Below are 12,072 nucleotides of genomic sequence, written 5' to 3'. Positions count from 1 at the left end.
CTTTCCGGTTATGCAATCAGGTGTTGGGGATACAGGGGAAGCATAATATCTCACCCAAAACAAACAAATCCTACATCCAGCTGTATCCATCCTTCAACACATAACCAAGAAACCTTCGGAAATCGTTTACCTCAACCTTCGAAAAAGCATCCGTTATACGAGTTATGGCAATACTCCTGAACTCCCGCCCCAGTACTGGGTGGCGTCGAGGTTATCTCACCAACAACTGCATAAAAGAGATTTTCGATGTCGGCGAAACTAAACTCAGGTATTTCAGAACTGCAACGATAAAATTGTGACGACAACACCTCGGAGCTCAACTCCCTGGGACACTGCCACAACCCCTAAATGTCAGGAGGAACCAAGAACAATGTTCTCGTCACAAAACCATCGGAATGATTCCAAGATACCCGCGTGATCCTAAATTTTTTTAGTGAAATTTGAGAAGAGAAGAGTCAAAACTCTACGTCAGGATGCCTCACCAGAGCGACGAAGGGACTGCGGAGTAAAAAGAATTCCTAACTCTCCGATATATATAATCCTAAATGACTCAAAACATTTCTAGACTCAATAACGCCAGCGATTCGATCGAGCAGGGGCCTCCTAAGGTCGGGGAAGGCTCTGATTACCAACTTGTAACGCCCTCGATGCGGCTATATCTCCTACGTGTCGAAGCACGACTTAGAGGCATAACCGCATTGAAAGCAATGTCGCAAGTAAGGTAATCTTCACACAACCCATGTAATACATAAGGGAAAGAGATACATAGTTGGCTTACAATCGCCACTTCACACAAATACATGAATAAAGCATTACATCATCCAGATACAATCAAGGTCCGACTACGGAACCAAAATAAAAGAAGACTACCCCAAAAGCGACACAGACCCCCGATCGTCCCGACTGGGCTCCACTACTGATCAACTAGAACGAAACAACACAAAGGACAAGATCTTCATTGAGCTCATCCTTGAGCTTGATTGCGTCACCTGCTCGGTAACATCGGCACCTGCAAACTGGTTTTGGAAGTATGTGAGTCACGGGGACTCAGCAATCTCACACCCTCGCGATCAAGACTATTTAAGCTTATAGGAAGGGTAAAAGGTATGAGGTGGAGCTGCAGCAAGCGACTAGCATATATGGTGGCTAAACATATTGGCAAAAGAGAGCGAGAAGAGAAGGCAAAAGCACGGTCGAACAACTAATGATCAAGAAGTGATCCTAGAACAACCTACATCAAGCATAACTCCAACACCATGTTCACTTCCCGGACTCCGCCGGAAAGAGACCATCACGGCAACACACGCGGTTGATGTATTTTAGTTAAGATCAACTTCAGGTTTTCTACAATCGGACATTAACAAATTCCCATCTGCCCATAACCGCGGGCACGGCTTTCGAAAGTTCAAAACCCTGCAGGGGTGTCCCAACTTAGCCCATCACAAGCTCTCACGGTCAATGAAGGATATTCCTTCTAGCGGGAAGACCTGATCAGGCTCGGAATCCCGGTTACAAGACATCCTCGACAATGGTAAAACAAGTCTAGCAAGACCACCCGATGCGCCGACATCCCGATAGGAGCTGCACATATCTCGTTCTCAGGGCACACCGGATAAGCTAAGCGTACGGGAGCCAACGTAACCCAAGTTGCCAAGGGACGGCCCTGCACGATGCTCTGGGTTGGACCAACACTTAGACAAGCACTGGTCCGGGGGTTTAAAAATAAAGATGACCCTTGGGGTGGTCTCCAAACCCTCACAAACTTTTCCGGGGGTAATCAAAATGGTCGATTCCTCTCCAAAAGACTCCTACCGCCTAGGAGTCTCCAACCTCCAAGAGTAACAAGAACGATGCGAAAAGCTCAATACTCGCTCAAATCACGAATTACTTTGGTGAGAAGAAGGGGAAGGAGTGGATCTATCACTTGACTGGACAACTTCTCTTTAATGCTCTCAAATCCCTTAGGGATCCAAGATTTGGTGTGGAAGGGTGAGTGAGAGAGAGAAATGTGTTCTTGAGGATGTTTTAAGTGAATGGTCAACCCTCACACGGGATATGAGGAGGATATTTATTGTATACCTTAATAAGTGGCCGTTGGAGCACAAAACAACACTACAATGTCGGATGTCCGATGTGCAACGGACGATCGAAGGCTCAATAGACACCGGACGTCCGACAGGGACCGGACGTCCGATGTTTTGGCACGGTATAGAAGGTACCGTACAACCGGAGGATCCTGGACGTCCGATGTTTAGGCTCGGTGGAGAAAGTACCGGACGACCGAAGAGTATCGGACGACCGAGGGCTTGGCAGACAATGGACGACCGACAGGGACCGGACGCCCGATGTTTTGCTACTGCATAGAATATACCGGATGACCGGAGGGTACCGGACATCCGATGTTTTGGTTTTGATGTAGATTGTCAGACGTCCGGTGAATACCGGACGTCAGATGTTTTGGCTCTGTCTAGGAGGAGTCGGACGTCCGGTGAGCACCGGTCGTCCGACAGAGGTGAAAACAAGATAATGAATCTGAGATAGATTTTGAGCAAGACTCTCACAAGACCCTATGTTCCCCTCTTAATAGTGCGGGATGCCTATACTCAAGAACAAACATAAATATAGTCTTGTTTCTTCGTTCTTGATGAAGTTAAATATTTCCGAAGACATAATCCACACACACAATTGATTCCGAGGGGACTAAGACCTGAGATATACTTGACAAACCTTGTTAGTCCCCTATGAGTATATTGTCATCAACATCAAAATAATATTAAGGGCATGATTGCACTTTCAACCGAGCAAGACCACCCCCGATGCATCATCGACGAACCACCACCCGCACCGAAGCCCCAACCACCACACCACCATCCCAAGGGGCTTCTTCAGGAAGAGAAACGACGTCGTTGCGCCATTATGCCCAATTCGATGTAATTTTGGGTGTTCATCGGGGACCAGGAGATGGAGGGCCATGGTAGACTCGATGCTGTCTACAGGAATAAGAGCAGCGCATGGAACGTTGCCGACATCGTGACCGTCGTTGTCGGTCAAGAGTTTCTCCCGATCCATAGCCCCAACCCCAATGTCCCGAGCAGCCACTGGATGCGGCAACCCATAGGTCGCCGGCATCCGAGGACGGCAAGGGAAGGACGAAGAACACGAGGAGGATCGTCGGCATCAAATCGGTACCACGGGCTCACAGAGCAGCCAAGGTCCGATATCCACGCTTGCCCACCGTCTCGCTACTCGAGCAGCCAATAACGTCACCCAACAACATATGGCACAACCCCCCGCCGCCGGTAAGGAGGCACCCTTTCGGTCGTGGCTGCCACCATCAGACCAAGTGCTTCAGGCACAAACCACAGCTAGCCAACATCACCGTAGCACGATGCGATTCAGATCGGGGCAAACATGACCTAGGCCCCGCCACCAGCACCACAGGGCCACACAGCCCCCGGATCCGAGTGTCCTCGCCGAACCCTGCGCCCCCACGAGTGGCTAACCCGCATTGTCGCGACCTCGACCAAGGGAGGGATGGTGGAACCCCGCTGCCGCCTGTGTCGCATGGGCTTCGTCCAGCGAACGCCCACCGCCGACGACGAGGAGGAGCAAGGAGAGCACCACCGGCTGAGCTAGGGTCCACGAGCCGCGCGCGAGAGTTTGGAGAGGGGAAAGGTGGTCCGCGTGATAAGTACTTCAGTGCAACTTGCAGCTGTGATGACAAAATATAGGTTGCATTTTTCATGAAACTAAATCACGCCTTTTAGAAAATCAACTTGACACACAAGAGCCTTAGATATGGCTGACGTGGACATGAGATGCACTGTCGTAGATACTTTTTGGCATAGGACGACCTGAACTGTGGATCGTTTGAATGGGTTCCTCGGCGGCACAGACCACCAACGGTGAAGCCACCATACTCTAAAATCCCACCTTAGGCCAACTCCACCACGCAACCCTATCCTATTCGGCATCGTCCGTTTGGGGTAAAAGACACAAAAGAAGCGACCCAGCGCGCGGGATCAAACGGATTTTTGTTCGTTTTGTGTCCGCTTTTGACCCATCCGCGGTCTAAGTTTGCGCCGCTTTTGGGGTGAAACGGACACCACACGGACGCGCGGGTCGTCTGCGCATGTCCTTTCCTGGCCCGCCCGTCGGTGGCACAAGGCGGGACTTTTTCTATCCGCCCCCCTCCCTCCCTCCGGCCGCACCCCCTCCACTCTTCCCCACTCTTTCCCTCGCTGCCGCCGTCGCCGCTGCTATTACAGCCGTGCAGTTCGGACGTGAGCTCGCCCAACCCCTTCCCCTCGGCGCCGCCGAGCTACCCAACCACGGCCACCTAGTTTGCGCACCCGCGGCCGGTTTTGGGGTGGATCCGGTCGGTCTTGAGTTCGGCCGGCTGTGGGAGGCCGGGCCACGCCATGGACTGGCCGGGCACCTCGCCGGAAGGCCCTGGCAGGGCCGCAAGGCCACATGCAGGCAGTGGCTCCTCCTCTAGCCGCTCGGATCTGCATCGTCGGTGGTCCGCCGGCAGATACACGAATGGCGGTCGGCCGGGCTCGGTGCTTGCCCAAAAGCTCGCCGGCGCACCGTTGCCACTCATTAAGTGCGACCACTGCCCAAGGATGGTGGTGCGCCGCGTGTCTACAACGCCGGAACATCCCGGATGGGTGTTCATCAAGTGCTTAAACGAGGGGGTATGCGCTTTTTTAGCTTCGGTTTGTGCTCTAGATTTGACTAGTTGTGTTAACTTCAAATTTTGTTGTGTAGAATGGATGCAAGTTTTGGTATTGGGAAGAAGAGTACATCAATATATTGACAGAGCGAAATTTAGTACATGTTCGTGCACTTTTAACTAGTTTATAGGCTGTAAATGAGACAAGTGCACTTGTTGCTAAATTAGAGGCTAGACATGAGACTAGGTGTGAGGAAGGAACATCTGCATCTGGCTTGAAGAAGAAAGGAGGATGCCAGATCGAGCCTCCTCCACAGATCAACAATGAATGCATCGAAAGGCCCTAACCCAACTCAAGGGGGCAGTTATGGAAGTTGTCTATCTTTTAAAATGTATTTTTGTTGTTCTTATTTTCTTTGGCCTTACTTTACTAGTCAAAATGTGATGATATATTGTCATGTATCAAAAATGAATGATAAAAAAAAGAGTCAATTACACCACAGGTGCCTGAACTTGGCAAAAAAAGTCAGTTTGGTGCTAAAACTTGCGGCATACATTGAACCGGTAACAAAAGTTGGCTTGGGCGTGCATCTACGGTGCTAATCACGTTTGTATATGCATGGTGTGCTGATGAGGCACGCCAACATGGCGCGGGACCTAGTGTCAGTGACTCGAAGGCGGGAAGGAGGTCGTGTGGCTGTTTTTTTACAGAAAACACCCTGGAATTTTTTTTCTTCACAAAAAAGCCCCTGACTGAATACAAATCTTGGAAAAATCCCTCGAAACGTAACTACATCTCTATGACCCTTGGGGCCCACCCATCAGGAAACAGTACAAAAGGATATTAATATCCAAAACGAAGTGCCATTTCGAACCCGCTACCTCACGACAATAAAACTATCATGCTAGCCACAACACCAAGGCCACGTCAATGTTTATAAGTGATAGCAGTACTTAATAACTACAATCACGCACATGCAGCTTAAATGACCTTGAGCGACCGCGCACCATTTTGCACACCATAGCTTTTACAATAGATAAATACTACTCCATCCGTTCCTAAATATAAGTCTTTTTAGACATTTCAAATGAACTACGACATACGGATGTACATAGACATATCTTAGAGTATAGATTCATTATTTTGCTTCGTATGTAGTCACTTCTTGGAATTTCTAGAAAGACTTATATTTAGGAATGGAGGGAGAATTATACTCCCTCCGTTTCTAAATATTTGTCTTTCTAGAGATTTCAACAAGTGACTGCATACGAAGTAAAATGAGTGAATCTACACTTTAAAATGTGTCTATATACATTCATATGTGGTAGTCCATTTGAAATCCTAAAAAGACAAATATTTAGAAACGGAGGGAGTAGTTCATATTTGTTATTTTAGTTTTATAAATAATTTTCCAAGTAATACATAAATATTTTTTAGAATTACATGAACATTGTTTTCAATAATTAATATTTCTCGTAAAAGTAAACACATGCATATTTTTAATGCATGAATACAGCCTAAAAATACTTGAATACATGAATATACTTCTCATAAATTAGTAATATTTCTATGATTCATGAAATTATTATAATTCATAAATAATATTATAATTCATTAATACTATTTTAGTTATATAGATATTTTGAAATAACACTTTCATATATTTTTAGAATTTCAGGAATATTCGTTTAGATAAGAACAGTTTTTTGAATTACATGAATATTATTTTAAATAAGAATATTGTTTCGAATTACATACAAAATAATTTAGAAAATAATGTTTTTCAGAATTACATAAACATTATTTTATTTGTATGTATTTTTTGCGGCTTTATATATATTATTTATAATTTAAAAAAATTAACACGTGAAAAATGGGCTGCAGTTACTGCAGCCCAATTAAGCCATTTGGGCAGCCGACCAGATGGGATCAGGTCTTTGGTTTGAACCTGTGAGGCACAATAGTTTGCATATCAATTTGATCTTTGTAATGTATCCTGCAGCATGGGACCCAAAGGTCATAGAGATGTTTAGCGACGTCTCAGGTTGTTTTTAAAGAAAAATCGAGGGTCTCTTTTGTGCCAAAAATAAAATTCCATCTATTCGCAAAAAAAAAAAATCCATTGCACATGCCCTCGCCTGTGCTGCCCAGTCACTGACACTGGGGCCCGCATGGCAGTCTTGTTAGGGTGAGGTCACGTATATAACTGTCCCCTGTTGACACCAAGCTAGACTTGGTGCGATGGTTAGCATTGCCATCTTCGTAGTGGGATGTCCGTGTTGCGAACCACATCGCACCTCTTTTTCTACATATATTAATATTCTTCCTATTGTTTACTGACGGGTGGGCCCCAAGGGTCATAGAGACGTTGTTAAGTTTCACGGTAGTTTTGGAAGATTTGGTATTCATTCAGGGGCTTTTCTATGAAGAAAAAATGCCAGGGTGCTTTCCGCAAAAATCAGGCCACACGCCCTCCTCCCCGCCTTGCAGTCACCGACGCTGGGTCCGACGCCATGTTGGCGTTCCTCGTCAGCACACTGTGTGTATACAAACGTGATTAGCACCGTAGATGTACGCCCAAGCCAAGTTCTATCACCGGTTCAATGTATGCCGCAAGTTTTAGCACCAAACTGATTTTTCTCGCCAAGTTCAAACACCTGTGGTGTAATTGACTCTAAAAAAAAGTTAAGGACTTGCAAAGAAAAATACGCGGACAGGATATGGCCGGGATGCATCCGCGCGCTGGACGCATGGCCACCGCATTCCAGGACACACTCGGACATAACCCCAAATCCCTACCCAAAATGACAGAATCCGAACAAAACGGATATCCGTTTAAAATCGCGCGATGGAGTTGGCATTAGCGGACCCTCCAACTTTTGGTTGGCCGCGCCACGGGACGGGAACGGTCTCCGTGACTGCGCGCGTCAGCCCTCCTGCTTCCTCCGTCCTACTCCCACTACAAAACCCCCCAGCCTCCCATCCTCAGAGAGTGCTCCCCTCCACTCACCACCTCTCCCTCCTCACAAGAGCATCGCCATTCTCAACAACCGCACCACGTCGATCGCCAAGGTCCGTGCCGCACAACCACAGCGTAGCTAGTAGCTAGCTAGGTTGCTGTGTTCGGGCAGCCGAGCGGGGTACGAGCCGGAGACGATGATGATGATGGGCGGTCGCGCGGGGGCCGGCGGCGTCGGGGCAGGCGGCGGCCGGTGCCCGTTCACGGCGACGCAGTGGCAGGAGCTGGAGCACCAGGCGCTCATCTACAAGTACATGGCCTCCGGCGTGCCCATCCCCTCCGACCTCCTCCTCCCGCTCCGCCGCAGCTTCCTCCTCGACTCCGCCCTCGCCACCTCCCCCTCCCTCGCCTTCCCTCCCCAGGCCGCACGTACGTACCGTGTCTTCTTCACCAACCTGTTTGCTTTGATTTGCTTCCATGTCGACCTTGCTTGCATGCATGTACATGTTGATACTGACTCGTGATGGACGGTGTTGCAGTTGGGTGGGGTTGCTTTGGCATGGGGTTCGGCCGGAAGGCGGAGGACCCGGAGCCGGGGCGGTGCCGGCGGACGGACGGGAAGAAGTGGCGCTGCTCCAAGGAGGCGTACCCGGACTCCAAGTACTGCGAGAAGCACATGCACCGGGGCAAGAACCGTTCAAGAAAGCCTGTGGAAATGTCCTTGGCCACGCCCCCGCCGCCGCCTTCCTCCTCGGCCTCCTCTTCCTCCTCCAACGTCCACTCCGCCGTCAACGTCGCCACCACCACCACCTCCCCAGCGCCGTCCTACCACCGCCACGCCGCTGCGACTCACGACACGACGCCCTACCACGCCCTCTACGGCGGCCCCTACTCCTCCGCCGGCCGCCAGCAGCACGCCAGCGCCTACCACCACGCGGCGCAGGTCAGCCCGTTCCACCTGCACCTCGACACCACCCACCCGCACCCGCCGCCGTCCTACTACTCCACCATGGACCACAGCAAGGACAAATACGCCTACGGGCACAGCGTCAAGGAGGTGCACGGCGGCGGCGAGCACGCCTTCTTCTCCTCCGACGTCAGCACCGACAGGGACCACCACCACCATCAGCACCAACACCACGCTAGCGCCGGCGGCAACGGCCAGTGGCAGTTCAAGCAGCTCGGCGGCATGGAGCCCAAGCAGCACAACCCCACGTCGCTCTTCCCCGGCTACGGCAACAACGCGGCGTACGCCATCGACCTGTCCAGCAAAGAAGAGGACGAGGAGAAGGAGAGGCGGCAGCAGCAGCAGCACTGCTTCCTGCTGGGCGCCGACCTGAGGCTCGACAAGCCGTCGTCGGGGCACGGCGACTCCGCCGACCAGAAGCCTCTCCGGCCGTTCTTCGACGAGTGGCCGCACGAGAAGACTGGCAGCAAGGGGTCCTGGATGGGGCTCGAGGGGGAGACGCAGCTCTCCATCTCCATCGCCAATGAACTCCCCATCACCACCACCTCCCGCTACCACCATGGTACGTTCAGCTCTTCTTCTCTTACACTTTGATGAAACCAGCCATTAGTTTCCTCGGCTCATTAGTTCGCTTTCACGATCTGCAGGTGAATGATCCCAAGTCCCAACGAGAAGACCAAGAACGAAGCTGCAACGAGAGACCATCTCCACGAACACGCACGTACGGAGCGAATCCATTGGTCCTTTCCCGGCGTGCTACTCCAGATGCATGCCGCCGAGACCTGGACCAGCTACCTCGAGGCATGCATGCACAGTTCGAGCGCTGAAGATCTTGAGAGTCCGGAACCTACTACGACCATCATTTTCATTTCTTCTTCCTTCTCCTTCATTTGTAATCTTTGGTTTGGTCAGAGTGTAACATTTCCACGACATCCATGGGGTGGCGAGGCTACTATGTTAATGAGTTGAGGTTGAGGCAATCTGAATCTTTTTCATTAGGGAATAGATCTTCCTTTTCCCTTGCACTACCACCTGTGATATCATGAGATGAGATGCTAGCTTGCTAGCTCAGCCGAGCGTGTTGGCTTTAGTTAATGTCCTTTTTCTTTTCTCTTTCTGATTCCTCTGTGAGTCTGTCTGAGATGGTTTGTCACATCTGCTGATTCTGCCCAAAGCTCAGAAGCCCGCCCACACCACACACACGATGCTCGGCATCAGCAGCTTTACTTTATGCTGCCTGAGACGCTCGTACAGTACTTATTTAGGACAACACAGTACGCCAACTTGGTCACACCATGCCTATGATAAGCGCTAAACATACTGTTACTTTTTCCTCCACGACTGACCTTTTGGCATGGTCTTTGCTTTGCTTTGCTCCTGTCAAGCGCAGGCCTCCTACGCTCTCTAGTCTACCGTTTCTTTCGTGATGTCACGTCACTGGCTAGAGCTAGAGCTAGGTTTCAGTGCTCCACACGCTGCATGGCAAGTCCAAGCTCTATTCAGAGGGTGCTTGGATACAAGGGACTATTTTTAGTCTGACTAAAAATAGTCTTTTTTAGAGGCTAAAGTTCCAAGCACCTCTGACTAAAGAGAGGCTAGGACTAGTCTTGAGGCTAAAATATTTTAGTCATGGGAAACCTACTAAAATATGTATTAGCTCTCTCTCTCTCCTCGTTTAATTCCTCTCCTTAGTTCTGGATTGGAGGGTTTGAAGGATAATAAATGCTCAATAATTAGATTTTAGTCTCTTTAGTATTTGGATCCAAGCATGGGTGAGACTAGCAAGTTTTAGTCCCACTACTTTTAGTCATGGGACTAAAACGTATCCAAGCATGCTCTCAGTCGCTGCGAGAAGCTGGCTGGGTGCAGTGTCACTGGCCGAGCTGCAGGGGGAGGAGGAGACTGACAACGACTCCTGGGCTGGGCTGGGCGAATTGAATGGCTGGCAATGGCAGCCGCAGTGCAATTGCTGCCGGCCGGCCAGCCAGCCCAGCCCCTGAGACGATGTCAGGGCGTGTGTCAGGCGTTGCGCCCATGCGACGGATTGACCGATCTAGGCTCAGATTTGCTGAGTGCTGACCGGCGTCCTGCATCTGCATGCCAGCGCTGCGTGGCCCCTGCATGCATGCATGCATGCGCTCCACAGTGGGTTTGGGTAGGTCGCTGTCTGCCGTAGCAGGACGCCGTAGCACGTCCCCTGACCCCCAGCGGTGCGCCGTGACAGTGTCGCGAGTCATGGGCGCATGTACCGGTTGTGCCGTATGCGCCACTGCCCCGTGGGCCAGCCGATGCGTACGGCAATACTACACTGTGGCCGCAGCTCGAGCCCTTTCAAATGCATATCAACTCGGAGAAACTTGCTAGTAGTAGTAGTACCACTCTAGGGTTAATGGATCGATCCGTTCTCTTCCGGCAGGCAGTTCGTACGACTCGAGCTAGAGGTTAGATTGATTTCAGTGCGTAACCACGAGTTTGTTAGCCGAGAACGGCCAAGAAACCGGTCAGTGAACGTCAGTCGGCCGTACGTACGCGGCCACTAAACATTAGCCCGATACCCCGACGGTAGCATCTCTGCGCCAGCGGCGCCGATTAAACAAAGCCGCGCGGCCAGCGCTGCCACGGCCGCACGCACGCGCGCCCGGCCCGTTCAACACGGAGCCGAGACCGGCCCGTGCGCGGCCACCTGCAGCGCAGCGACGAATCTGCAGCCTGCCGGCAGGGCTCACGTGAGAGGATGCACGAGGAGCTCGACGGTGGCGGTGGGCGTACGGCGCCGTGTCTCCGCCGTGCCCGTGCATGCATCATGTATGTATGTCGCCGTGTCAACTGAACCGGGATAGAGAAATCGGCCTCCGCCGCTTTGGAGTTGGTTAGCAATGGTGGCACCGCATTATTGTGCCGCTGCTGACACTGTCTCCTCCCTCCCTCCCTCTCCCCAGCTGTGGCGCCATGGTCCTGGCTGCCATTTCCGTGTAAGCTTCGCATGTGCTGGCCTGGTCTCTGATCCATGCCTGGTGTGACGCGTAGTATATTGGCGCGGTGACCACTGATTTGTTTTTGCTTTCCTGTTTGGAGCGGGAGGTTCAATGGCGCTGCATGTCTGCATCATGGTATGGGCAGGCACCTGCACCGGCCCCCCGCGACACGGTCGCGAGAAACCCAGGAGATCGATCCACGGAGAGCATGTCTGGCTCCTTTGATGATTATAATCAGAAAGCTGTTACGGTTTCTACGGTGCTTGGTGTAGCACCACCATCAGTATGTTCTTCCGGTTTGTGTAGAAATCATGGCGAAACACGTGTCAAGCTACGTGCACTGACTAACAAGGTGGTAAGTGTAGATGATTCAAGTCAAAGGGCGACAGGCAGATCAAGGGCCTGCTGAGCTGATCAGAGTTAAGTAAAAAAGATATGGAAATTGGCTGGAAAAGCGAGTGTCATGTTGATGGGCAACCTAGAGCTCTGGGATCC

General features: G+C 50.9%; 1 protein-coding gene across 1 annotated transcript; it reads left to right on the top strand.

The window, feature by feature from the left end:
• The first annotated feature begins 7,681 nt into the window (after window positions 1–7,681).
• Window positions 7,682–9,630, top strand: LOC119318110 (growth-regulating factor 1-like). Its single transcript, XM_037592634.1, has 3 exons — window positions 7,682–8,064; window positions 8,175–9,164; window positions 9,250–9,630. The coding sequence occupies exons 1-3, from the start codon at window positions 7,833–7,835 to the stop codon at window positions 9,255–9,257; spliced, it is 1,230 nt and encodes a 409-aa protein (XP_037448531.1). The 5' UTR covers window positions 7,682–7,832; the 3' UTR covers window positions 9,258–9,630.
• Window positions 9,631–12,072: the final 2,442 nt, after the last annotated feature.

Source organism: Triticum dicoccoides, chromosome 6A, assembly GCF_002162155.2.
Source record: "Triticum dicoccoides isolate Atlit2015 ecotype Zavitan chromosome 6A, WEW_v2.0, whole genome shotgun sequence".
Classification (NCBI taxonomy): domain Eukaryota; kingdom Viridiplantae; phylum Streptophyta; class Magnoliopsida; order Poales; family Poaceae; genus Triticum; species Triticum dicoccoides.
The sequence above is the reverse complement of the archived record's forward strand: the minus strand, read 5'-3'. Positions and strand labels throughout refer to the sequence as shown.

Excerpts from the sequence above, each read along its gene's own strand:
- LOC119318110 (XM_037592634.1), top strand. The coding sequence starts at position 7,833 with ATGATGATGATGGGCGGTCGCGCGGGGGCCGGCGGCGTCGGGGCAGGC. Across the intron at positions 8,065-8,174 it reads CTTCCCTCCCCAGGCCGCAC|TTGGGTGGGGTTGCTTTGGC; the intron begins GTACGTACCGTG and ends ACGGTGTTGCAG.